Genomic DNA, 26,905 nt, shown 5'->3' with positions numbered 1-26,905 from the left:
AAAGCTTGACCATGCTTCAGGTCACAGATCTTCAAGAGCCTTGTGCGGGGTACAAAGCCATTCTCAAACTCTCGTAGAAGATGCCAGACTTCTTTTTCTCTTCTCTTTAGTCTGTCTCAATTATCTGTTTGGCGAATTTTGTTATTTGTAGCTGCTGCTTTGTGCGTGTGTGTGCACTGACCGCTTGGGCTGCTGCACTCCCTTCCTATTCTCCAGGCTGTATTTGAATGCTAGCTGCCAGTGTGGCGATACGGGCAAATGCTAGGCACGCTTCACAAATTGGCGGGCTGGCTCTGACTCCTGCCTCCTCGCCCTTCCACACTCTGAGTGAAATGCATCCCAGGGAGACGTTTCAGCTCTGGAGCTGACTCGTTGAAAGCGAGCTTTCTGTTCCTTTTTGCCTGCATTGTGTGAGCAGAGTGCTTTCCACGGTGAAGCAGAGAGCTAGGCATACTGCAGCCTAGAACCTGCATCGTTCTACATGACAATTATGTCTAATCACTGGCAGATGCTTGCACCCCGGCAAATCATTGTCTGCTTGTCTTTAAGTTGCTACTTTGCATTGAGAGACCATACCTGTTCTGGAAATATGTTACTGTTACTTTGTAGCTAAGAAAGGAATGTCTTTGTCTTGGTGATCCTCAAATTATACATGATTTGGAGATGCTGGTGTTGGACGGAGGTGTACAAAGTTAAAAATCACACAACACCAGGTTATAGTCCAACAGGTTTAATTGGAAGCACTAGCTTTCGCTCCTTCATCAGGTGGTTGTGGAGTACACAATTGTAAGGCACAAGATTTATAGCAAAAGTTTACAGTGTGATGTAACTGAAATTATGTATTGAAAAATACCTTGATTGTTTGTTGAGTCTTTCATCTGTTCGAATACCATGATAGTTTCACTTCTTTCATATGTAAATCTTAAAACTTTTTTCTTAAAGTTACATTCTCAGGTTAACTGTAACAATTGGCGTTAGCCTTCACCAAGTGTTACAGTTAACCTCAGAATGTAACTTTTAAAAAAAATTTTGTGATTTACATATGAAAGAAGTGAAACTATCATGGTATTCGAACAGATGAAAGACTCAACAAACAATCAAGGTATTTTTCAATGCATAATTTCAGTTACATCACACTGTAAACATTTGCTATAAATTCTGTGTCTTATTATTGTGTCCTCCGCAGCCACCTGATGAAGGAGCGTCGCTCCGAAAGCTAGTGCTTCCAATTAAACCTGTTTGACTATAACCTGGTGTTATGTGATTTTTAACTCAAATTATACTGTGTTGTTCTTCCTCACCTGACCCACAGCATAGTCTATAAGAACATTCTTTAGGTGGGGCCTTTTTACTCTCTATCCACATCAGTTGAGGCCAATTGTATTTTTATTCATTGTCCATAGACCTATTTCTCAGTTGATGGGGATTGAGCGTCATCATTTATCTCCTTTCCTAACTAGTTTCCGGTGCTGATTTTAGACAGACAAGCCCCATGAGGGAAATCATCACCGGTTCCTTGCTGTGAGGATCCAGGCCACTTGAACTTAGTAAAATAGTTTGTCTCTGACCCCTGGACAAAAGTGGCAGAAGTGCTCGCGTGACAGGAGGGTGAGTGGTGGGCATAGGGGTCAGAGAGTTGAAGCAAATGCTCCCTCAGCAAAGTAAGTCACACAGAGCTGGGAGTGGGGAGGGTTTGGTTAAACTGATTGCAGGGTGGGAGTTCACAGATCGACAACTTCGGTCAATGGAAAAACAAGTTCTCTGTTTTAAACCTAGGAAGATAACTCCAAGCCCAACCAAAAACTGACCAAGCCAGTTTAACAGCAGAGACTGTATGCGAACCTTGCATTTTGGATTTAAATTGCAGAAAGAGATGCGACATTTTGATATTTTATGAAGCTCTGGTTCATTGGTTAGTGCTATGTTGTGCAGGGTAGTGAAGTCACAGGTAACAGGGTAGTGAATAAGACTTTTGGTATGCTTTCCTTTATTGGTCAGAGCATTGAGTATTGGAGCTGGGAGGTCATGTTGCGGCTGTACAGGACATTAGTTAGGCCACTTCTAGAATACTGCATTCAATTCTGGTCTCCCCTGCTATAGGAAAGATGTTGTTAAACTTGAAAAGATGCAGAAAAGATACACAAGGATGTTGTCAGAGTTTGAGGGAAAGAATGAACAGATTGGGGCTATTTTCCCTGAAGCATTGGAGGCTGAGAGGTGATGTTGTAGAGTTTTATAAGATAATGAGCGGCGTGGATGGGATGAATACACACGGCCTTTTTCCCAGGGTAGGGAAGTCCAAAACTAGAGGGCATAGGTTTAAAGTGACAGGGGAAAAATATATTAAAGGTGCCGAAGGGATAAGTTTTTTCAGGCAGAAGGTGATGCATGTATGGAATGAGCTGCTAGAGGACGTGGTGGAGGCTGGTACAATTACAACATTGAAAAGACGTTTAGATGGGTATATGAATAGGAAGGGTTTAGAGAGATATGAGCCAGATGCTAGTAAACTGGACTGGATCTACTTAGGATGTTTGGTCGACACAGATGGGTTGAACCTAAGGGTCTGTTTCTGTGCTGTACAGCTCTATGACTCTAAAAAACCTGAAGTTAACATTAGCAAAGATGTGGTACCATTGTGTGTACCATCTGGTTGTTCTTCTAATCACTTGTTCACAGAATATCCACATGGGTTAAAACTGTTACCGTAACCGATCCCTAGCACCACCCAGTTTTTGTTTGTTACTAGAGGCCAGGGGAGGAACGAATAACCTTCCTGGTTTGCACAAGTCACTGGGTTCTGTGTAGAGTCATTGAAGAACTGAAGGAGCAAATCCATTGCCTGGGAGATCCCTCTGAGCTGTTCATGTTCTGATACCATTGCCCTGCAACTTCGATTTCTTGCCTTACTGACCTGCAACTGGGATCACAGAAGGAGAGAATGGTCAATGTAAACTAATCTCACCAGCAGTAATATGTTTACACAAACACACTGCCAAAGCTAGTGTTTTGCCACTGGCACATGTCACTGAAACAGAACAGAGTAGGTTAAATGTTTAAAGGACAGAAAGTTTTGGAATTTGCACCTACAATAACTGATAAAAATGGTTTCTCCTTTTTATATTTATAAGGCATTTTTACATTTCGAATGCAGCTCTGAACAATGGCAGCTCTGACAAACCTATCGTCTGTTGTTTGGAAACTTGATAGAAACACCAAATATATATGTTTAATGTAGCTACTTTCAGTGTGGTCAACCATCCCAAGATGTTTTACAGGAGTGCTATCAAGCAAAATTCAAAGAGTCTTTAGGCAGGCAACTGAAAATGGGCAGTAACTATGTTTTGAGAAGTGTCTCATTGGGAGAAAAGACGAGAGAAATGGAGAGTTTTAAGGAGGGAATTGCAGAACTGACATTACAAGCTAAACGCAATATATCTACAATTTAGAGGCTTGTGGTAAGGCAGATTCAGAAAACATTTTGTGTTGTTTGGTGGGAAAGTAACCAAGAAGGATCATGACTAACAGGACTGCTAGGACGTGCTTGATCCAACATGGTTATGAGGATGGGATCTGTAAAAGCTCTACACGAGAAGAGAGTAACTATTTCTAGAAGTCTAATTTAAAAGGCTGTGGGGGAAGACTGAGTGCAGTTGGTACTATGGTGTTTGAATGATCTTGGTTTGTCAGTTGCTACCAGGACACCTGAACAGGCTCTTAGATTTTGGTACTGGTCTATTCCTGCCCAAGTTAATTGCCCAAGTTATCAATGATTAAGATTCTGGTAGGATAGTTCCAATAGGAAACCTGACGTCTGCATTCAAAATTAGGAGAGAGTGATGACTGCAGATATAGGAGAGTCAGAGTCAAAGTGTGCAGCTGGAAAAGCACAGCAGGTCAGGCAGCGTCCGAGGAGCAGGAGAGTCGATATTTCGGGAATTGGGAATGTCTAGCATTCAGAATTGTCAACCAGTAACTGACTTGAATCCTACAACAAAGTGTTTGTGGTCTAGAATATTTTACTTCACCTGGCAGTCAGGTTGACCTGGGTGGTAAACTCCAGGCTACCAATTTAAATGGTAACTTTTCTCATACAGACTTATTCCTTTGTTACATTGCAGGGCCTTGTCACCCTAACCCATGTCAAAATGGTGGTCTGTGTGAGTTGATGTCACGTAGAGGAGATGTCTTTGGTGAATACGTCTGCAAGTGTCCAACTGGCTTTCAGGGCATTCATTGCCAAACAAGTAAGTGAAATGTTTTACAAGTATTTGGGAATTATTATTGGTGAAGAATTCATGGATATTAAATTATTGGTATGGTGTGCGATAGCCCTTGGGATCCACAATGTCAACCTCTAGTGTCAGAAAAACAGTCCCTAATTTTAATAAATTCTCCCTCATTTCCTCATCAAAAGGACAAATACATTACTTATAAGGCAGTCGTGTGATCTGGGAGGTTGCGTTTTCTTGTAACATACTGGGCTCTGTGATGAAATTTGAACCATTTTTAGAGATTAGTATCTTTAAACATTTGAAAGGTTCTACCCTTAACCGAGAGCCTAGCTGAGTGTGAATTTGAGTTACTGAATCCTTACTGAATTTTAGGTCTAAAAGCCGATGACTTCCTTTTTTTTCTAGCAATTGTTCATAAGCCTTTGAAAGTATTTCTTATGTTCTGTATTATTATTGACTATTCCTGTAGGCTTCCTCTAGCAGGGGACTCATTTGGTTTAAAGGGAAATAAATTGTGTATCCAACATTAAAAAAGTTCAGTTCCGTCAATTAAATGGTCTTTAGAACATGCATTATCTCTGCAAGTATGAAAGACTGTTCCTGCAACTAAAGTCTGAGTGTGATAGCCTTGACCCCTGGACTAGGTCAGAGTGATTAATGTGTCTCCTGACAGCCCCCATGGTATCAATGGCTAGCCAGCAAGCAATTCACTAAAGCGAGAAGCCGCTATCGTTCAGGGCTTGGATCTCATCCCAGAAATGTTTCAGTGAAGAACCAGACAGCTGACTTGCTTCAAAAAGACATAAAGGGGAGATTGTTCTCCATTGCTGTTTCTAAAATTTTCAATCATATTACAATTTCTCATGGTGAACCTATTGCTGAAAACTGTTGGCTTCCACAAGTATGTTGACAATACCTAGTTTTATTTCAACCACAAAATTATAGAGTTATCAAATAATACAGCTCAGAAGGAGGATATTTGGCCCATTGTTTCCATCTGGATTTAGGATGTGTGATTAAGGAAGCCTTGACAAGTTGCTTCAGTACATCCACCGTTGCGGTGGTGTGTGGGTAGTGAAGAGAATGGATCTTTTAATGTAGTCAAAGATGTTACATAATTATCAGTTGCAGATTTAATTGCTTAATAGTTATAAAGTATTTAGGAATTAACGTGTAGCTTTTTCGCTCAAACTGTATTGAGACCAATATTGCAGGACATCATGACTGGATCTGAACTGGAGTTGGCAAACACAAGCCTAGCATGACTTGAACTTCAATGGGGATGGACTGAACAATGTGAAACCTTGATTTAGACATTAATTTATCCAACTCCAGCCACGTTTGTCAATGGGAAAGACATTGTCTCTGTCACGGTGACAATAGAAATAGATTTGTACAAATCATTTTTCACAACCTCCAGATATCCCAGAAATTTTACAACCAATGAAATACATTTTGAAGTGGATTCAATATTGCAATGCAGGAAACGTGGCAGCCAATAATGTGGTGGGACTTTCTATACTCAGGTGAGATGGATTGATATCTCAGGGAGACATCCAATATTTCAGCACTGCCTCAGTACTGCACTGGAGGGTTGGATCAGATTTGTGCTGGCTCCATGTGGTGGGATTGAAAGCAGTGGTGGGGTTGGTATGTTACCTACATTTGCCGTGAGACAGCTCCGCATTGGTGTCGCACTGCTGAAGAGGTTTCTCAGTTAGGAGTCTGTTTGTGGTAAATTTGCTCAGTCAGTCCTATTTGCTGGTAAGTACAAGTTTGCATTCCATTTTGACTGTATGACATTGGGTTCCCAGGCCACAATAAAATTCAAGGAGAAAGTGAGGTCTGCAGATGCTGGAGATCAAAGTTGAAACTTTATTGCTAGAACAGCACAGCAGGTCAGGCAGCATCCAGGGAACAGGATGTTCCACAATAAAATTCATCCAAGTCTCTAAAGTGGGTTTTGATTACAATGTCTTCACCATTCAGAGATGAGTGCTTCAAATTAAAGCACATTGTGCCATCTTATGTAGAGTCACTTTGCAGCCTCTGGGCTCTCTGTTTTTACTACATAAGTTAATTTTCACTGATGCTAAGGTTTATTTGTAACTGTACATTTTGCCCCACTAAAGAGCATACAAAGGGATTATTAATATAGCCATTGCAGTCAGGGTTCTCTGTAGCCAACTCAGTTGGAAGGATCTGAAGTAATATAGCTCATCAGTTCCAGCCGATTATACGTGATGCAACCTGAGGGGTGCGGGATGGGAAGAGCTTTTTTTGACGTTAGGAAGTGACCCCTTGCAGCTAATATACATTGTAATGTACACAACCAACTGGGTCAGATGGTGAAGCAGGAAAATAATTTGTTGTTTGATCTCAGGGATTTAGCTTGAAATACAGCCCAGCTCCTTCAGATGAAAGATTCCTTTGTCACTTGTTAATGTCTGATTTTAAATTCAGTTTGGGGCTATTTCAATCCAGGTGCTGTTCAGTGTGAGACCACAACATGCAATTTCTTCAACTGGAACTACCTCAGCAATCTTGCTGGGGCTAAAGGATGGCTTGTGTAGGAAGTAAGAAAATGTTGCTCTTACACAGCAGAGGCCAATCTGGGTTTGAAGTTGAGTCACATTTTTGGGGAAATGTAGGGAAAGCATCAAAATATTTCTTACTCTGGCCATATCAGACCTACGGTGCTTTATGGAAAGGCATAGAGGGAACTTTATTCTATATCTCACCCATGTTGTTCCCAGCATAAGCATGAGCTGATGGACGCAATGCTGCTGGTGTGTTATTTCATGAAGGAACTGTGCTGACGATCCGAAGGTGATAGGAGCAGGTGTAGACCATTCAGCCCGTCAACCCTGCTCTGCTATTTGATATGATCATGGCTGATCTGAATATGGCCCAGTTTTCTATCAGCCCCTATAGCCCTTGATTCCCTTGTCTGGTATAAAGGTGCTCGAGGAGAACTCAGTGCAAACTCGGTGAAATTTATCACCCAGAAGCTGCGCAAAATAGACTAATAACAACAAATCATCAGCCTGTTTCACACCATTCAAAATCGGGCATGGAGTAAAATGGGCAGGCAAGTAAGATCAGGAAAGATCGGGATTAGGTTAAACCATATCAGAGTAGGTCTGATTGCACTGGGTCTAACAACAACTGACTGTGTTGTGTTCGACTCTCCCAGCTTTGACTCTACCAGGGGCTGACTGTACTCAGTTCGATTATAGTTACTGTGGCTATACCATTGGCTGATGATAGCTGGTTGAGGCATCCGTGATGGGGAAGAGACCATTGTCAACCTCCTCTGGGATGTGCCTTTGCAAAGAAGCTCTGTAAAGAGGCACAAAAAGTCTCATTTCAACATCAGGCCTCTGTGATGTATGGGCTGTAGCTGGAGAGGAACTCTCTAAAAAGCATCTGTTGCTGCTGGAAGTCAATCATCTCATTGAAAGGCACTCTTTGGTCTGCCCAAAATCTATTGGCAAAGAATTATCCATGATCCTGTTGTAGACTGGCACATTCCAAGCTCCAGCACTGAGTTCTGAGGAATGCACTAAAGCTGAGGGCAGCTGCTGTAAAGCCACAGCAAGGAGAGCACGCTGCCAAACATCTACTTGCCAGGCTACACTGAGGGGCTAGAAACTGCTTCAGACTCTTTGGGCAGTATCTTTGTCAAGAAAGGATCACTCAACCTGAAACGTTAACTCTGAGTTTTCTCCACAGATGTTGCTGGACCTGCTGAGCTTTTCTAGCACTTTTTATTCTTGTCTCTGTGAAGGAACACATTTTTCAATTATCTCATGTAACTTAAATTATATTGAGACATCTGTTGAGTGCCATATGCTTTATGGAAAGAATTACACCTGTTTGCACTTTCAGTAGTGTGGCATAGTGGCTCAGTGGTTGGCACTGCTGCCTCACAGCACCAGGGTCCCAGGTTCGATTCCAGCCTTGTGCAACTGTCTGCGTGGAGTTTGCATGTTCTCCCTGTGTCTGTGTGAGTTTGCTCTGGTTTTCTCCCAGAGTCCAAAGATGTGCAGGTCAGGTGAATTGGCCATGCTAAATTGCCCATAATGTTAGGTGCATTAGTCAGAGGGAAATGGGTCTGGGTGGGTTACTCTTCGGAGGGTCGATGTGGGCTAGTTAGGCCGAAGGGCCTGTTTCCACACTGTAGGGAATTTCATCAACTTGAAGTGTTGTGAGTATAACTTTAAATATTTTTAAGACTAAAATGTAACTTTGCGCAAAAAAATAGTGTCAGCTTTAACAATACCAGTGCCCAACTGTGTTGAGCCTGATGATCCGGTCTCACTGGTCTTTCTTTACAAAGATGTTTGGTTTCTTAATTTGAAAATGTATAACTGTAGAATGGCAGTGGTGCTTTGCAGTGTTTTACAGTTTTTTGCAAAATACTTGAAATGCATTTAGATCGGATACAAAGGAATGATGTGGAGGTACCGGTATTGAACTGGGGTGGACAAAGTTAAAAATCACACAACACCAGGTTATAGTCCAACTGTATGCAGAATGGTAGTGCATACGGTTGGTGGGGGAGCAGTTAATTGAAGGTAAGTGGTGTGAGACTAACTTTTTAGTTTTTAAAAAATGCATTTTTGTTCACAAAGCTAAAAATCACACAACACCAGGTTATGTCCAACAGGTTTATTTGGAAGTACTTCTTTTGGAGCGCTGCTTCTTCATTTAGTAACTGGTGGGGCAGGATCATGAGACACAGAACTTGCAGCAAAAGATCATCGTGTCATGCAACTGATACGGTATATATTGAGCCAGCTGCTTTAGAATGAAGAAACCATTGGTTTTGCATGAATTTCAAAGTAATTTACTGGCACATTGAGCCCCACCATCTATGTATACAGACTCTGTACTGAGAGGCCCAGCTGAGCCAGACCTGGTTCTGGTTCAGTCAAAAATTCAGAAACTCACACTTTGGCCAGTTGGATTGGTGAAAGGTCAGGGTTTTTTTCAGAATGGATTTGTAACCTCACATCTCTGAGGTTAAAACCTGAAAATTTTAAAATCATCATAATAAAGGTCTAAAGAACTCCTGAAAGCAAAAGACAAAAGGTTGGATATGAGCTCCATCAACATCACAATAAAGACAATTCTCTATTTCAGGTGGGGATCAGAACTGGGTGCATTTCTGATCAAAGGTGTAATCCTGCCTTTGGCTGTTTCAGTGCTGGCAGATCCAGTATTGTGTTGTTTTCATTGTTCTTTTTCAGATCTATTTCTTGCCTTTGGGCTGCTAATTTTGTTTCTTTTCCTATGCTTTTCTGTGGGCTGCCTGAGGGTCTGTTTCTGCAGAACAGTGGATAGATGTTTACTAAACACAGAATTCTGGATTTAAGAAGATTAACATGCTCTCAATATACAGTGGCTTTAAAGGGGGTTTAAAGCAACCTGGCATGACACTAGAACACCTGGTCTATGGAAAGAAGATTAAAATCTTAGCAAGGTGCTGTCTGTGAAGATTCAGCATTATGCTCTGCATTCTGCTTCCTTTCATCTTATTGTTGCTGTTGCTCAGCAATGTTTTTGCTGCATCTATTCAACGCATTCCCATTCATTCTTATTCAAATATCATTTCACTTCATTTGTGAACAAACAGATCTTCTGTAAAATATTAAAAATCACACAACACCAGGTTATAGTCCAACAGGTCTAATTGGAAGCACACTAGTAAACCTGTTGGGCTATAACCTGGTGTTGTGTGATTTTTAACTTTGTACACCCCAGTCCAACACCGGCAAATCCGAATCTGTAAAATATGTAAGTGTACATCAAAATAGATCTTTTTTCATTTCCCATTGAAGTCTCTGGAGAGGGAAACTGGGAAAGATACAAGAGTGGTGACCAACCCGTTTTACACTGTTAACCCTCTAGGGGTCAGCCATGAAGCACTGAGACAAAACCTTCCCAATGAGCAAAGCAAAAGTTGAGGAGGGGTTTCTTTCCTCATGGATTGTATTGGGAATTCCTTATCCCAGAAGAAAATGGAGGCCTCATCATTGATTGAATATACTGACATGGACAGATTTTTTTTTAGGTCTGTCAGGGAATTGTGGGAAATGAGAAACTGGCAGGAAAATGGAGTTGAGGCAGAAGGTCAGCCATGATTATATTGAATGGATGAATGGGCTTGAAGGACAGTATGATCTATCCCATCCCAACTTCTTACTTACTTGTCATAGAGATGTACAGCATGGAAACAGACCCTTCGGTCCAACCTGTCCATGCCGAACAGATATCCCAACCCAAACTAGTCCCACCTGCCAGCACCCGGCCCATATCCCTCCAAACCCTTCCTATTCATATACCCATCCAAATGCCTCTTAAATGTTGCAATTGTACCAGCCTCCACCACATCCTCTGGCAGCTCATTCCATACACGTACAACCCTCTGCGTGAAAACATTGACCCTTAGGTCTCTTTTATATCTTTCCCCTCTCACCCTAAACCTATGCCCTCTGGTTCTGGACTCCCCAACCTCAGGGAAAAGACTTTGTCTATTTATCCTATCCATGCCCCTCAGAATTTTGTAAACCTTTATAAGGTCAACCTCAGCCTCCGAAGCTCCAGGGAAAACAGCCCCAGCCTGTTCAGCCTCTCCCTGTTCAGCTCAGATCCTCCAACCCTGGCAACATCCTTATAAATCTTTTCTGAACCCTTTTCAAGTTTCTCAACATCTTTCCGATAGGAAGGAGACCAGAACTGCATGCAATATTCCGACAGTGGCCTAACCAATGTTCTGTACAGCCGCAACATGACCTCCCAACTCCTGTACTCAATACTCTGACCAATAAAGGAAAGCATACCAAACGCCTTCTTCACTATCCTATCTACCTTTGACTCCACTTTCAAGGAGCTATGAATCTGCACTCCAAGATCTCTTTGTTCAGCAATACTCCCTAGGACCTTACCATTAAGTGTATAAGTCCTGGAAAGGTTTGCTTTCCCAAAATGCAGCACCTCACATTTACCTGAATTAAACTCCATCTGCCACTTCTCAGTCCATTGGCCCATCTGGTCCAGATCCTGTTGTAATCGGAGGTAACCCTCTTCGCTGTCCACTACACCTCCAATTTTGGTGTCATCTACAAACTTACTAACTGTACCTCTTATGTTCACATCCAAATCATTTATATAAATGACAAAAAGGAGAGGACGCAGAACCGATCCTTGTGGCGCTCCACTGGTCGCAGGACTCCAGTCTGAAAAACTACCCTCCACCACCACCCTCTATCTTCTACCTTTTGAGCCAGTTCTGTATCCAAATGGCTAGTTCTCCCTGTATTCCATGAGATCTAACCTTGCTAATCAGTCTCCCATGGGGAACCTTGTTGAATGTCTTACTGAAGTCCCTATACATCACATCTACTGCTCTGCCCTCATCAATCTTCTTTGTTACTTCTTCAAAAAACTCAATCAAGTTTGTGAGACATATTGACTATCCCTAATCAGTCCTTGCATTTCCAAATACATGTACATCCTGTCCCTCAGGATTTCCTCCAACAACTTGCCCACCACTGAGGTCAGGCTCACTGGTCTATAGTTCCCTGGCTTGTCTTTACCACCCTTCTTCAACAGTAGCACCACGTTTGCCAACCTCCAGTCTTCTGGCACCTCACCTGTGACTATCGATGATACAAATATCTCAGCAAGAGGCCCAGCAATCACTTCTCTAGCTTCCCACAGAGTTCTCGGGTACACCTGATCAGGTCCTGGGGATTTATCCACTTTTAACCATTTCAAGACATCCAGAACTTCCTCCTCTGTAATCTGGACATTTTGCAAGATGTCACCATCTATTTCCCTACAGTTAAAGCTTCCATATCCTTTTCCACAGTAAATACTGATACAAAATATTCATTTAGTATCTCCCCCATTTTCTGTGGCTCCACACAAAGGCTGTCTTGCTGATTTTTGAGTGGACTTATTCTCTCCCCAGTTACCCTTTTGTCCTTAATATATTTGTAAAGACCCTTTGGATTCTCCTTAATTCTATTTGCCAAAGCTATCTCATGTCCCCGTTTTGCCCTCCTGATTTCCCTCTTAAGTATACTCCTACTTCCTTTATACTCTTCTAAGGATTCACTCGATCTATCCAGTCTATACCTGACATATGCTTTCTTCTTTTTCTTAACCAAACCCTCAATTTCTTTAGTCATCCAGCATTCCCTATACCTACCAGCCTTTCCTTACACCCTGACAGGAATATACTTTCTCTGGATTCTCGTTATCTCATTTCTGAAGGCTTCCCATTTTCCAGCCGTCCCTTTACCTGTGAACATCTGCCTTCAATCAGCTTTCAAAAGTTATTGCCTAATACTATCAAAATTGGTCTTTCTTCAATTTCGAACTTCAACTTTTAGATGTGGTCTATCCTTCTCCATCACGATTTAAAAATAAATAGAATTATGGTCGCTGGCCCCAAAGTGCTCCCCCACTGACACCTCAGTCACCTGCCCTGCCTTATTTCGCAAGAGTAAGTCAAGTTTTGCACCTTCTCTAGTAGGCATATCCACATACTGAATCAGAAAATTGTCTTGTACACACTTAACAAATTCCTCTCCATCTAAACCTTTAACACAATGGCAGTCCCAGTTGATATTTGGAAAGTTAAAATCCCCTACCATAACCACCCTATTATTCTTACAGATAGCTGAGATCTCCTTACAAGTTTATTTCTCAATTTCCCTCTGACTATTGGGGGGACTATAATACAATCCTAATAAGGTGATCATCCCTTTCTTATTTCTCAGTTTCACCCAAATAACTTCCCTGGATGTATTTCTGGGAATATCCTCCCTCAGCACAGCTGTAATGCTATCCCTTATCAAAAATGCCACTCCCCCTCCTCTCTTGCCTCCCTTTCTATCCTTCCTGTAGCATTTGTATCCTGGAACATTCAGCTGCCAGTCCTGCCCATCCCTGAGCCATGTTTCTGTCATTGCTGTGATATCCCAGTGACATGTTCCTAACCATGCCCTGAGTTCATCTGCCTTCCCTGTTAGGCCCCTTGCATTGAAATAAATGCAGTTTAATTTATTAGTCCTACCTTGTCCCTGCCTGCCCTGACTGTTTGACTCATTTCTGTTCTCAGCTGTACCCGTCTCAGATCGATCTCTTTCCTCACTATGTCCTGGGTCCCACCGCTCCCCCCCCCCCTCCCCCCCCCCCCCACCACCTTATTAGATTAAATCCTCCGAAGCAGTTCTAGCAAATTTCCCTGCCAGTATATTAGTCCCCTTCCAATTTAGGTGCAATCCGTCTTTCTTGTACAGGTCACTTCTACCCCAAAAGAGATTCCAATGATCCAAAAATGTGAATCCTTCTCTCATACACCAGCCCCTCAGCCATGCATTCATCTGCTCTATCCTCCTATTCTTGCCCTCACTAGCTCGTAGCACTGGGAGTAATCCAGATATTACTACCCTTGAGGACCTCCTTTTTAAATTTCTGCCTAACTGTCTGTAATCTCCCTTCAGCATTTCAACCTTTTCCCTTCCTATTTGTTGGTTCCAATGTGGACAATGATCTCTTGCTGGCCCCTATAATGGTAGGGTTGTCCTAGTCAACAGATGCCTAAGAGAAAGACAACGGAACGAGGACATGCCGCAACCCAAAGGACTAGCCACACTACCATATATCAGGAGCATTTCAAAACTGACAGCCAGATTACTGCGACCACTAGGACTTATAACAGCAAACAAACCAATAGCCACCCTCAGACAACAACTCACCAGAACGAAGGACCCGATACCCAGCATGAGCAAAACTAATGTGTACAAAATCCCATGCAAGGACTGCACAAAACACTATATAGGACAAACAGGAAGACAGCCAACGATCCGCATCCATGAACATCAACTAGCCACGAAACGCCACGACCAGCTATCCTTAGTAGCCACACACGCAGACGACAAGCAACATGAATTCGACTGGGACAACACTACCATTATAGGGCAAGCCAAACAAAGAACAGCCAGGGAATTCCTAGAAGCATGGCACTCATCCACAAACTCCATCAACAAACACATCGACCTGGACCCAATATACCGGCCACTACAGTGGACAGCTGAAACTGACAACCAGAAGCGGCAGGGACAGGCCACTGAATGCCGGACGAAACACCACAGAAGCGCTTCACAGGAGGCTCCCAAGCACTGAGGATGTCACCGAGACAGGGGACGAAACGTTTGCAACAAAAATTTCCAGCTCGGCGAACAGAACCACAACAACATGCAATCCTGGTCTCCTTCCTATCGGAAGGATGTTGTGAAACTTGAAAGGGTTCAAAAAGGATTTACAAGGATGTTGCCAGGGTTAAAGGATTTGAGCTATGGGGAGAGTTTGAATAGGCTCGGGCAGTTTTTCCCTGGAGCGTCGGAGGCTGAGGGGTGACCATATGGAGGTTTATAAAATCATGAGGGGCATGATCGGGTGAATAGATGACAAGGTCTTTTCCCTGGGGTCGGGGATCCCAGAACTAGAGGGCATAGGTTTAGGGTGAGGGAGAAAAAATATAAAAGAGACCTAAGGGGCAACATTTTCACGCAGAGGGTGGTCCGTGTGTGGAATGAGCTGCCAGAGGAAGTGGTGGAGGCTGGTACAATTGCAACATTTTAAAAGGCATCTGGATGGATATAAGAATAGGAAGGGTTTGGAAGGATATGGGCCGACTGCTGCAGGTGGGACTAGATTGGGTTGGGATATCTGTTCAGCATGGACGAGTTGGACTGACGGCTCTGTTTCCATGCTGTACGTCTCTATGACTCTATGACTCTAAAACAGATGGTGTCAAGCAGAACTTGTGCCAACTCTCTTGACTATCCACCTCAGCCTTGCTTTGGAGGAGCAGTGTTGGACTGGGGTGGACAAAGTTAAAAATCACACAACACCAGGTTATAATCCAAAGAAGCAGCACTTCAAAAGCTAGTGCTTCCAAATAAACTATAACCTGGTGTTGTGTGATATTTAACTTCGTCCACCTCAGCCTCGTGGAACAGGATTGAGTTTCAACTCACCAGGCAGCTTTCCAACCCCAACAGACAGAATGCCAAGTCTAAGGTGAGCCTCCAGCACATTCACAACTTCTAAAACACTGACCATGGAGCATATGCTGCCAATACTGTAAGCGATACTCTGATATACTCTCATACTCTCCAACAACATCAGTAAGAGAAGATCGGAGTGTGAGCGCTCCACTGGACAGGTACAAATATCTACAATGATCAGTATTAGCAGGGAGACCGTCGGTGTCATTGAACACTGCCCATGTCTAGGCAGCCTCCCTTCTTAAAAGATCACCATCCAAGTGGAAATTGAGCACAACTGGCTGGTCCAGTGCAGCTTGCTCCTCAACAGAGATCTCCAACATGCCTGGAATCTCATCTTCTCTGCACGTTGCCTGTGAGGAGGATCCATTGGGCAAGAGACTGTTGTCCACCTCCATATTGAATTTACCTTTACAGTTTTTGTTAAAGTTCATCCCAAACAGCTCCGTGAGGCAGGACTCTGTGCTCACCGGCTTTATCAAGGGACAATCACCAAGATGAGCATCAACTGTGCCTGAATAAACATCAAATCGCTGAAAGACTCTCTTTGAACTGCCCAAAACGTGACTGGTTGTCTGGTGCAAGGAACTGCCTTTGACTGAGTGTTGCATCATGGCACATTCCAAAGTCCAGGACTATGTGCTGAGGTATGCAGGAAAGCTTGGGGCAGTCGCTGCAGAGGTGCTTGGACACTGATCACTAACATTTACATCACTTTCATTTACATCACATGGAGGGGCTGGAAGCTGTAAAGACCCCTTCTGCTATGGGCCTTACAAAAAAAAACAAGAGTATTACAAATGTATTGAGGCACCTCAGAGTGGAAGATGTTGTACAGAGAACCTCATCTATTGCATTTCCTGCAATTTCAGTTTTGGAATATTTTGCCCTCATACTAAACGTACAATGTATTTTGTAAATATTAAGACTGTCACAATCATAGTGAGTGGATCATGTTTTCTAAGAACACACTACTTTTGTGCAAATCCTGTAATACTTAAAATCGAAATGTCTTTGTTTACAAGTTTTATGAAGAAAATATATTTTTGGAAAGAAACACAGATCTCCATTAAATAATAAAAGCTCAAGTCTATAGTGATGCTGTGGTCACCATCCTTAATTACAGTAAGACTTGGGTCACTTACCAAACCCATTTCTGGTAAATGAAGAATTTCTGTCCCTGGTGTCTCCACAGGATTCTCAAACTCAAGTGAGATGACCGCCAAAGGCAATTCCTCCAACATCATAACCATGTTCATGTAGAGTAAGCTCTGCTAGTCTGGACATTGCATTCAGCTGCTAACTAATTCTGATCAGCTTCTGAAGCAGGTCCTTTTATTACAATTTACAAACCTATGAAGGCTTGGTGAGAAGGGGAAAAAAATTCCAATCCGCACGTTGGAGGAACATGCCACTAATTATACCATGTGGTGCATCTCGCATCAAGCCATGACACAGTCTGAAACTGACCACATTCAATCTGCTACAGAGACGTGATGAAAGCAGGAAAGGGAGCAACTCCTGGCTTGGGAGCCTCCCTTTCTCTGGGCTACTCTTGTCCACTCTGCTCAAATACTTATAGCTCCAGGGTTGGCCTTCTGAGTCACCTAGGGACACACCAGTCACAAAGCCTGGGAGACATTATCCTTGTTTCAAGAGACTGGAAATGACAAAATGATGATTGGTTTTGGTAACAGTTTAATGATGAACCAAGGAGAACTTTACAGGTCTGCATTTATATATTGCCTTTTGGAACTTTGTCATACTTGAAATTGCTTTACAGTCAAGGAAGTTGACTGTTAAGAATAGCCCATCCTGTAAAGTAAGAAATGGAAAGATTAGATAGACTAAAGGTGAGGCAAGGGCTAACTTATGTACAAAACAGGGCAGCATGGTGGCTCACTGGTTAGCACTGCCGCCTCACAGCACCAGGGACCCAGGTTCGACTCCTGCACTGGGCGACTGTGTAGAGTTTACACATTCTCATGCAGACATGGCTTTCCTCAGGGTGCTCCAGTTTCTTCCCACAATCCAAAAGAGTGGAGGCTAGTATGATTGCAACATTTGAAAGGCACTTAGATGGGTACATGAATAGGAAAGGTTTGGAGGGATATGGATCGGGTTCTGGCAGATGGGCGGCACGGTGGCACAGTGGTTAGCACTGCTGCCTCACAGCACCAGAGACCCAGGTTCAATTCCCGCCTCAGGCGACCGACTGTGTGGAGTTTGCACATTCTCCCCGTGTCTGCGTGGGTTTCCTCCGGGTGCTCCGGTTTCCTCCCACAGTCCAAAGATGTGCAGGTCAGGTGAATTGGCCATGCTAAATTGCCCATAGTGTTAGGTAAAAGGGGTAAATGTAGGGGAATGGGTGGGTTGCGCTTCGGCGGGTCGGTGTGGACTTGTTGGGCCGAAGGGCCTGTTTCCACACTGTAAGTAATCTAATCTAATCTAAAAAGGTGGGACTAGATTAGGTTGGGATATCTGATCGGCATGGACGAGTTGGACCGAAGGGTCTGTTTCCGTGCCATACTTCTCTGATTCTATGTGCAGTTTAGGTGAATTGGCCATGCTAGATTGCCCATAGTGTTAGGTGTATTAGTCAGGAGTTAATGTTGGAGAATGGGTCTGGGTGGATCTTTGGAGGGTCGATGTGGACTTGTTGAGCCATGGCCTGTTTCCACACTGTAGGGAGTCTAATCTATTTTTTTAAAAAAGTAGTAAGTTTTCAGTTTGACAGGCTACTTTACTCCACTGATAAATGCTATATAGCAGAGGTTACTGCCTCCAGGAATCACTCTTAGAGGCCAAGTTCAGGCACAAGTGCCATTAACAAAATCAGTTATACTGAATGTGGTGGCCTGCATTCAGCTGAACCCCTTTGTGACCCTCTCAGTTCTGATAGTTTTTCCAAGGGAAGATTCTTTGTTCTTTTCAAATGGCACTAGCAAAATTAGTTCTGCTTTTGAATACACAAGTTATACCAGTGACCTCCCATTCCTTCCTTGTCCTGGATGAGGAATCTAATCTCAGTAATCAAGGTTTATCTGCAGGGAGCTTAATTGATGGCTCTGGGACATGTATAATTTCCTTTTTAAATTGGGAGTAAGAGATGAAGGAGTTATTGACAGTCTGAGCTACCTGAAATGCTCAGGTTAGATGACACATTGTGGCCTGACTGAGAGATGGCTTCCTTCTCTGCATCTGGTGACAAAACATAAATAGCGTTTAACATTTGTTTTCTCTGCAGGCATTCTGAAATCTTGGATCAACAGCAAAGTTCATAGCATTTTCCCAATTGTCAACATCAGTGGAAGATCCACAACCAGAAATGTGATTTGGCTAACTGTTGAGCAGCTGTCTACCAGCCAAGACCTCTGTTTCTGTGGTCTCTCCTGACTTTATAGGTGTACAAAGTTAAAAATCACACAACACCAGGTTATAGTCCAACAGGTTTAATTGGAAGCACACTAGCTTTCGGAGCGTCACTCCTTCATCAGGTGGTAGTGGAGGGCTCAATCCTAACACAGAATTTATAGCCAAAATTTACAGTGTGATGTAACTGAAATTATACATTGAAAAATTGATTGTCTGTTAAGTCTTTCAACTGTTTGAATACCATGATAGGTTCACTTCTTTCATGTGTAAATCACAAAACCTTTTTTTAAAAAGTTGCATTCTCAGGCTTGCTGTTAACAATGGTGATAGTGAGACAATATGTTGAAGGTGTTAGCCCCCTGTGTTCTCTGTCTATGCCATGATGTTTAGATTGATTCTAATCTAAAAAGTGAGATAACAGAGTTTTACATGAATTCATGCAGTTTTTGAGCAAAGTACAGTGTAATCCTGCAAGTACAAATTCACCCCACAAAATATATGTGTGCATGTGGGTCTTTGTCTGTGTGTGTGTGTCTGTCTGGGTTGGGGGTTGTGAGTGTGAGAAAGTGTATGTGTGTGTGTGTGTGTGTGTAGTGAGTGCAGAGTGTCTTAACTCTGTGAGGGGCTGCATGTGTGAGTGTGGCAGTGTGTGTGTGTGTCTGTAAAGGTGTGTGTGTGTGTGTGTGTATGGTGCAATGGTGGTCACCTGTAGTGTGACATGAACCCAAGGTCCCGTTTGAGGCCCTCCCTACGGGTACCAGCCTCTGCTTGGCCATTTTTCGCTGCTGCCTGTCCCGAAGTCTGCCTTGGAGGATGGTCACCCGAAGGTCTGAGGTCAAATGTCCTGGACCACTGAAGTATTCCCCAACTGGGAGGGAACCCTCCTGTCTGTTGATTGTTGTGCGGTGCCCATTCATCCGTTGTCGTAGCCTTTGCTTGGTTTCCCCAATGTACCATGTATAGGTGTATGACTGCATTGATCTTATTGGAGAAAGTGAGGACTGCAGATGCTGGAGATCAGAGCTGAAAATGTGTTGCTGGAAAAGCGCAGCAGGTCAGGCAGCATCCAAGGAACAGGAGAATCGACGTTTCAGGCATGAGCCCTTCTTCAGGAATGAGGAAAGTGTGCCAAGCAGGCGAAGATAAAAGATGGGGAGGAGGGACTTGGGGGAGAGGTGTTGGAAATGCAATAGGTGGAAGGAAGTTAAGGTGAGGGTGATAGGCCGGGGTGGGGGCGGAGAGGTCAGGAAGAAGATTGCAGGTTAGGAAGGTGGTGCTGAGATCGAGGGTTAGGACTGAGGAAACTGGAGAAATCTGAGTTCATCCCTTGTGGTTGGAGGGTTCCTAGGCGGAAGATGAGGCGCTCTTCCTCCAGCCGTCGTGTTGCTATGGTCTGGCGGTGGAGGAGTCCAAGGATCTGCATGTCCTTGGTGGAGTAGGAGGGAGAGTTGAAGTGTTGAGCCACGGGGTGGTTGGGTTGGTTGGACCGGGTGTCCCAGAGGTGTTCTCTCTAGGAAAAAGTGAGGACTGCAGATGCTGGAGATCAGAGCTGAAAATGTGTTGCTGGAAAAGCGCAGCAGGTCGGGCAGCATCCAACGAGCAGGAGAATCGACGTTTCGGGCAACCGCAAGGAATGCAAAACTTGCGCACACGCCTCCCCTCTTACTTCCCTCCAAGGCCCCAAGGGATCCTTTCATATCCGCCACAAATTCACCTGCACCTCCACACACATCATTTACTGCGGACCAGTTCCAATACCGTATAACCCAGATGGCCTCCTTCTTCAAAGACCGCAATTTCCCCCCAGACGTGATCGACGATGCTCTCCACCGCATCTCCTCTACTTCCCGCTCCTCCGCCCTTGAGCCCCACCCCTCCAATCGCCACCAGGACAGAACCCCACTGGTCCTCACCTAACACCCCACCAACCTCCATATACATCGTATCATCTGTCGTCATTTCCGCCACCTCCAAACGGACCCCACCACCAGGGATATATTTCCCTCCCCTCCCTTATCAGCGTTCCGAAAAGACCACTCCCTCCGTGACTCCCTCGTCAGGTCCACACCCCCCACCAACCCAACCTCCACTCCCAGCACCTTCCCCTGCAACCGCAAGAAGTGCAAAACTTGCGCTCACACCTCCCCCCCCTTACTTCCCTCCAAGGCCCTAAGGGATCCTTCCATATCCACCACAAATTCACCTGCACCTCCACACACATCATTTACTGCACCCGATGTGGCCTCCTCTATATTGGGGAGACAGGCTGCCTACTTGCGGAACGTTTCAGAGAACACCTCTGGGACACCTGGACCAACCAACCCAACCACCCCCTTAAATTCCACCAAGGACATGCAGGTCCTTGGACTCCTCCGTCGCCAGACCATAGCAACACGACGGCTGGATGAAGAGCACCTCATCTTCCGCCTAGGAACCCTCCAACCACAAGGGATGATTTCTCCGGCTTCCTCATTTCCTCTCCCCCCACCTTTTCTCAGTCCCAACCCTCAGACTTAGCACTGCCTTCTTGACCTGCAATCTTCTTCCTGACCTCTCTGCCCCCACTCCCACTCCGGCCTATCACCCTCACCTTAACCTCCTTCCACCTATCGCATTTCCAACGCCCCTCCCCCAAGTCCCTCCTCCCTACCTTTTATCTTAGCCTGCTTGGCATACCCTCCTAATTCCTGAAGAAGGGCTCATGCCCGATACGTCGATTCTCCTGCTCCTTGGATGCTGCCTGACCTTCTGCGCTTTTCCAACAACACATTTTCTGCATTGATCTTATTGTCTAGACAGACATGGAGAGATGGATGGGCACTAAGTGATTCCTTCCACAGCACAAAGTGGAGCTATTATTTTCCATAACTGCTATTTAAAAAGAGCACACAGCAACTGCTACGAACTAGAACTTGCACGTTGAAAGTATAGTGGACAGAGAAAAAGGTTACTTCAGAGTACAATGGGATCTTGATCAGATGAACCAATGAGCCGAGGAGTGGTAGATGGAATTTAGTTTAGATAAAAGTGAGGTGCTGCATTTTGGAAAGGCAAATCAGGGCAGGACTTCCTTCATCCCCACCCCCATTCACCCATTGTATTCTTTGCTACTTTCCCCTACCTTCCTCTCTGACCTATCACCTCCATCCCCTCCCCCATTCACCTATTGTACTCTATGCTACTTTCTCCCCACCCCCACCCCCCTCTCATTTATCTCTCCACTCTGCAGGCATCCTGCCTCTATTCCTGGTGAAGGGCTTTTGCCCGAAACGTCGATTTTCCTGCTCCTTGGATGCTGCCTGACCTGCTGTGCTTTTCCAGCACCACTCTAATCTAGACTCTGGTTTCCAGCATCTGCAGTCCTTGTTTTTAACCTCCCTGATACACTTAATGGTAAAGCCCTGGGGAGTATTGCTGAGCAAACAGACCTTGGAGTGCAGGTTCGTAGATGGAGTTGCGGGTAGATAGGATAGTGAAGATGGTATTTGCTATGCTTTCCTTTTATAGGTCAGTGCATTGAGTATAGGAGTTGGGAGGTCAAGTTGTGGCTGTAAGGAGATTGGTTAGGCCACTTTTGGAATATTGTGTGCAGTTCTGGTCTCCTCCTATAGGCACGATGTTGTGAAACTTGAAAAGGTTCAGAATAGATTAAAAAGAATGTTGCCAGGCTTGGAGAGTTTGGGCTATCGGGAGAGGCTGAATAGACTGAGGTTATTTTCCCTGGAACATCAGAGGCCGAGGGGTGACCTTTATAGAGGTTTATAAAATCATGAGGGGCAGGGATAGGGTAAATAGACAAGGTCTTTTGCCTGGGATGGGAGAGTGCAAAACTAGAGGGCATAGGTTTAGGGTGAGAGGGGAAAAAGTTAAAAGGGACCTAAGCGACAACTTTTTCATGCAGAGGATGGTGTGTGTATGGAATAAGCTGCCAGAGGAAGTTGTGGAAGCTGGTACAATTACAGCATTTGGAAGACATCTGAATGGGTGCATGAATGGGAAGGGTTTAGAGAGATATGGTGAGAATGAGAACTACAGATGCTGGAGATCAGAGTCAAGATTAAAGTGGTGCTGGAAAAGCGCAGCAGGTCAGGAAGCATCCGAGGAGTAGGAAAATCGACGTTTCAGGCAAAAGCCCTTCATCAGGAAGGCTTTTGTCCGAAATATCGATTTTCCTGCTCCTAGGATGCTGCCTGATCTGCTGTGCTTTTCCAGCATCACTCTAATCTTGACTTAGAGGTATATGGGCCAAGTGCTGGCAAATGGGACTAGACAAATCTAGTATATCTGGTCAGTATGGATGAATTGCACCGAAGGGTCTGTTTCAGTGCAGTACATCTCGATAACTCTATGACTTCAATTCCATGGGTGCCCTATTTTTGAATTCATGCTGTTGTAAACTGGGGCTAACAAACCACAGATGTTATGAACAGAGTTAAGTATCATCTGCATGTTATCATAGACAAGTTATTTGTGGAGATTGAAAATGGAAGAAGGGAAGATTTTCCATTTATACAATAATTTACCAAAATGGTAAACCAATGAAAAGCTTTTGAAGTGTGTTCAATGTAGGGACTACAACAGCCAAATTACACACAGCAAGCTCCCACACACAGCAGTGTGATTATGACAAGATTGATTTTAGCGATATTGATTTGAAGTATAAATATAAGGGAATGACATCTTGGATAACTGTACTGGACTTATTCAAAATAGTGCCATAAGATCTCTGTCATCCACACAAGCAGGCAGACGGGATTTCAGTTATAGTCTCACCTAGAAGATGACACCTCTTTCTGCACTCATTGGTGGGGCTAGATTGGAAGATTGGATATTAGCAAACAGTTCTCCCACTGTTTAAACATTGCACATTATACTAAAAATGTAATCTATTCTAGCTGTCCCACTCTTCTAAAAAGAATACTTGTGTTTAAATGAGTTTACAGTCTGTCTCACCTTTTACAAAGTGGAGTGCACCAAACATTATTTTCCCAGAGATCTGCTTTGCAGTTGAGTTTTCACCTTCCTTGTTACTAGTTTCTGAGAGGCTCATGGCCAGAGTAGGTGAGGAAGTGGATCAATTGGAGGTTAGACCGTTGCAGCCAGATCACTTATAATTTAATAAAGCAAAGCACTTCCTGTATTTACTCATTTACTTCAAATTGGCTGTTCAAAGGAGACTCCAGTCTTCAATTATTGAACTGAATAACTGGGGATTTGTTGTATATTGTGGAGAGATGGATGGTTTTTCCTTCTTTGTTCACTTTCAACCATTTAACTTTGACAATCAGTGAGAAGCAATCTCGCTTCTGACTGTTACACATCGACCCCCCCCCCCTCCCTCCCTGTATTCTGTAGAGACCCCAATGGACAATTGCATGATAAAGCAGCTGAATACGATAATTAGAACATAGCAACGTGTGATCCCACATTCTAGAAATATCTATACTCATAAGTAAGATTTTTGTAATTCAACTCTTGTGAGCTGAATTTCATTTAAATCTATGCGAATTGAGGGTTCTTCTGGTGCACTGGTAGTGTCCCTATCTCAGAGCTAGGAAGCCCACATGCAAATCTCATGTGTTATAGAGATGTGCCATAACATCTCTTGACAGGCTGATTTAAAAATACCTGAAAATTGCCGGCTTTGGGATATTTTGGGAGGGAGGCAACTGGAAAAGAGATTTCCGCTTATTACAGGCATAACCTGGGAATGTAACCAATACAGTCTTGGTTTAACAGGCCCATGTAAGAGAGAGAACCCTTACTGATCCAAACTGCTATGTCTCCCACAATCCCATTCTTTCGCATTTTGTATAATAGCCTACTGTGGGGAACCTTATCGAACGCCTTGCTGAAATCCATATACACCATATCAACCTGTTTGGTCACTTTGTCAAAAAAGTCAATAAGATTCGTTAGGCATGACCTACCCTTCACAAAACCGTGCTGACTGTTCCTGATCAGATTATTCTTTTCTAGATGATTATAAATCCTATCTCTTAGAACCTTTTCCAACACTTCATTTCCAACAACTGAAGTGAGACTAACTGGTCTGTAATTACCAGCGTTGTCTCTACTACCCTTTTTGAACAAGGGAACCACATTTGCTATCCTCCAGTCCTTAGGTGCTATTCCTGTAGACAATGATGATTTGAAGATCAATGCCAAAGGCTCGGCAATCTCTTCCCTTACTTCCCAGAGTATTTTAGGATAGATCCCATCCGGCCCAGGGGACTTGTCTATTTTCACACTCTGCAGTATTTCTAATGCCTCTTCCTTGTGAACCTCAATCTCTTCTAGTCTAGATGCAAGTATCTCTGTAACTTCCTCGCCAACATTTTAATTTTAATTTTCAGAATTACTAGGCTGGTAACTCATGCTAATATCATTGGAACAAATCAGAATGAAATCAGGCCATTTGGCCCTTTGAACTTGCTCCACCAGCAAGGTCATGGCTGATCTTCGACCTCAACTTCTCCTTTCCTCTGAATCCCTTGTTTGACATCCATTCATCCATAAGGAGGTGGAAACTCTGAACTTCAGTAAGGTCAAGTGAGATCATGTGCTGCATTTCTTCTGATATAAGAACAAGTCAATCCTGGCAAAGTAAAGTCTGCCATAAACTGCCAGCCATGAGGTTGTTCCTTGCTGTTGGTGAGCATGATCTCTGCTGATAGTTTGTTTGCAGGGCTGACATCTACAATCGAGCTTCTAAAACCACTTAATGTAGCAGTGGCAAATTCCTGCCCACTGGTCTTGTTGCTGTTTTCATTTATCCAACCTTTTTGTGATTGATGTTGAAGGTCCTCATGTCTCTTCTGATAATATCCTTGAATTGAAGCTTTTGGCATTGCTGATGTTTAACATTTGGTGTACTTCCCTATATCCTTGGAGATATAGCCATCTTCCATCCTGTGTACATTCCCAAGCCATCCTTCTATTCCATAATCCCTCTGAACCCCCAACAATCTATCGACCTCTATCCTCAATATATTCCAACAGGTTTATTTGGAAGTACGAGCTTTTGGAGTGCTGTTCCTTTGTCAGGTAGCTAATGGGGCAGGATCATAGGACGCTACAAATTCTGTGTCCTATGATCCTGCCCCATTAGCTACCTGATGAAGGAGCAGTGTTCTGAAAGCTTATACTTCCAAATAAACCTGTTGGAATATCACCTGGGTGTTGTGTGATTTTTAACTTTGTCCACCCCTGTACATCACTGGCACCTTCACATCAGGTCTTCAATATATTCAGTGATTGAATATCTACAGCTCCCTGGGGTAGAGGATTCCAAAGATTCAGAGCCCTTGTCACCTCGTCTAAGTCCTAAATGGCTGTTCCTTATCCATATCCTTAACCAAAACAACAAACTAAAGCAAAGTCCTGTGGATACTGTTGGAAGAGACGCAGATAATGCTAGAGAAACTCAGCAGGTCTGGCAGCAGCATCTGTGGCAAGAGATGTTCTGAAGAAGAATTGTACTGAACTTGAAACATTAACTCAGTGTCTGTCTTCTCCGATACTGCCAGACCTGCTGAGTTTCCCCAGCAATTTGTAGCAAAACAATCACATCTTTCATCGATAATGTATCTTTAGTACAGAAGTAAAACCAGTGCCTGTATAGAGGGAAAACCAAAAGGATATGCTGGGAAAGTATGACCAAAAGCTTTGTTGCAATGATAGGTTCAAAGGAGGCTTAAACATTTGGACAGGGAAATGAAGAGAGATTTATGGAAGGAATTTCACATTGTCTGATTGAATGTTTAAAGACTTCATTAACAGTGGTGGGGCAAAAGGACTGAAGTGACTGTAGGCCATTTGGCCCATTAAGTATATGAGGAGAAAGTGAGGTCTGCAGATGCTGGAGATCAGAGCTGGAAATGTGTTGCTGGAAAAGCGCAGCAGGTCAGGCAGCATCCAGGGAACAGGAGAATCGACGTTTCGGGCATAAGCCCTTCTTCAGGAATGAAGAAGGGCTTATGCCCGAAACGTCGATTCTCCTGTTCCCTGGATGCTGCCTGACCTGCTGCGCTTTTCCAGCAACACATTTCCAGCCCATTAAGTATATACCAACCCTCTGAAGAGAATGCCACCCAGACACATCTCCCATACCCCATCCCTGTAACCCCTCACATCCCATGGGTAATCCACCTAGCTTGCACCTCCCTGGACATAATGGACAATTTAGCATGGCAAATCCACTTT

General features: G+C 43.8%; 1 protein-coding gene across 4 annotated transcripts in view; it reads left to right on the top strand.

Annotated features, from left to right (window-relative positions):
* LOC122540930 (lactadherin-like) overlaps nt 1-26,905 on the top strand; it is an 89,775-nt gene that overhangs the window by 41,420 nt on the left and 21,450 nt on the right. For all 4 annotated transcript variants that reach the window (XM_043677244.2, XM_043677245.2, XM_043677246.2 and 1 more), the window contains one exon: nt 4,122-4,247. In XM_043677244.2, coding sequence (XP_043533179.2) covers nt 4,122-4,247 — 126 coding nt within the window. The remainder of the gene's footprint in view (nt 1-4,121; nt 4,248-26,905) is intronic.

This window comes from Chiloscyllium plagiosum, unplaced genomic scaffold (assembly GCF_037043375.1).
Source record: "Chiloscyllium plagiosum isolate Xiang-an unplaced genomic scaffold, Cpla_swu_hap1 HiC_scaffold_39, whole genome shotgun sequence".
In the NCBI taxonomy this organism is placed as follows: Eukaryota; Metazoa; Chordata; class Chondrichthyes; order Orectolobiformes; family Hemiscylliidae; genus Chiloscyllium; species Chiloscyllium plagiosum.
Note: the sequence above shows the minus strand (reverse complement) of the source record. Positions and strands in the feature narration are given on the sequence as shown.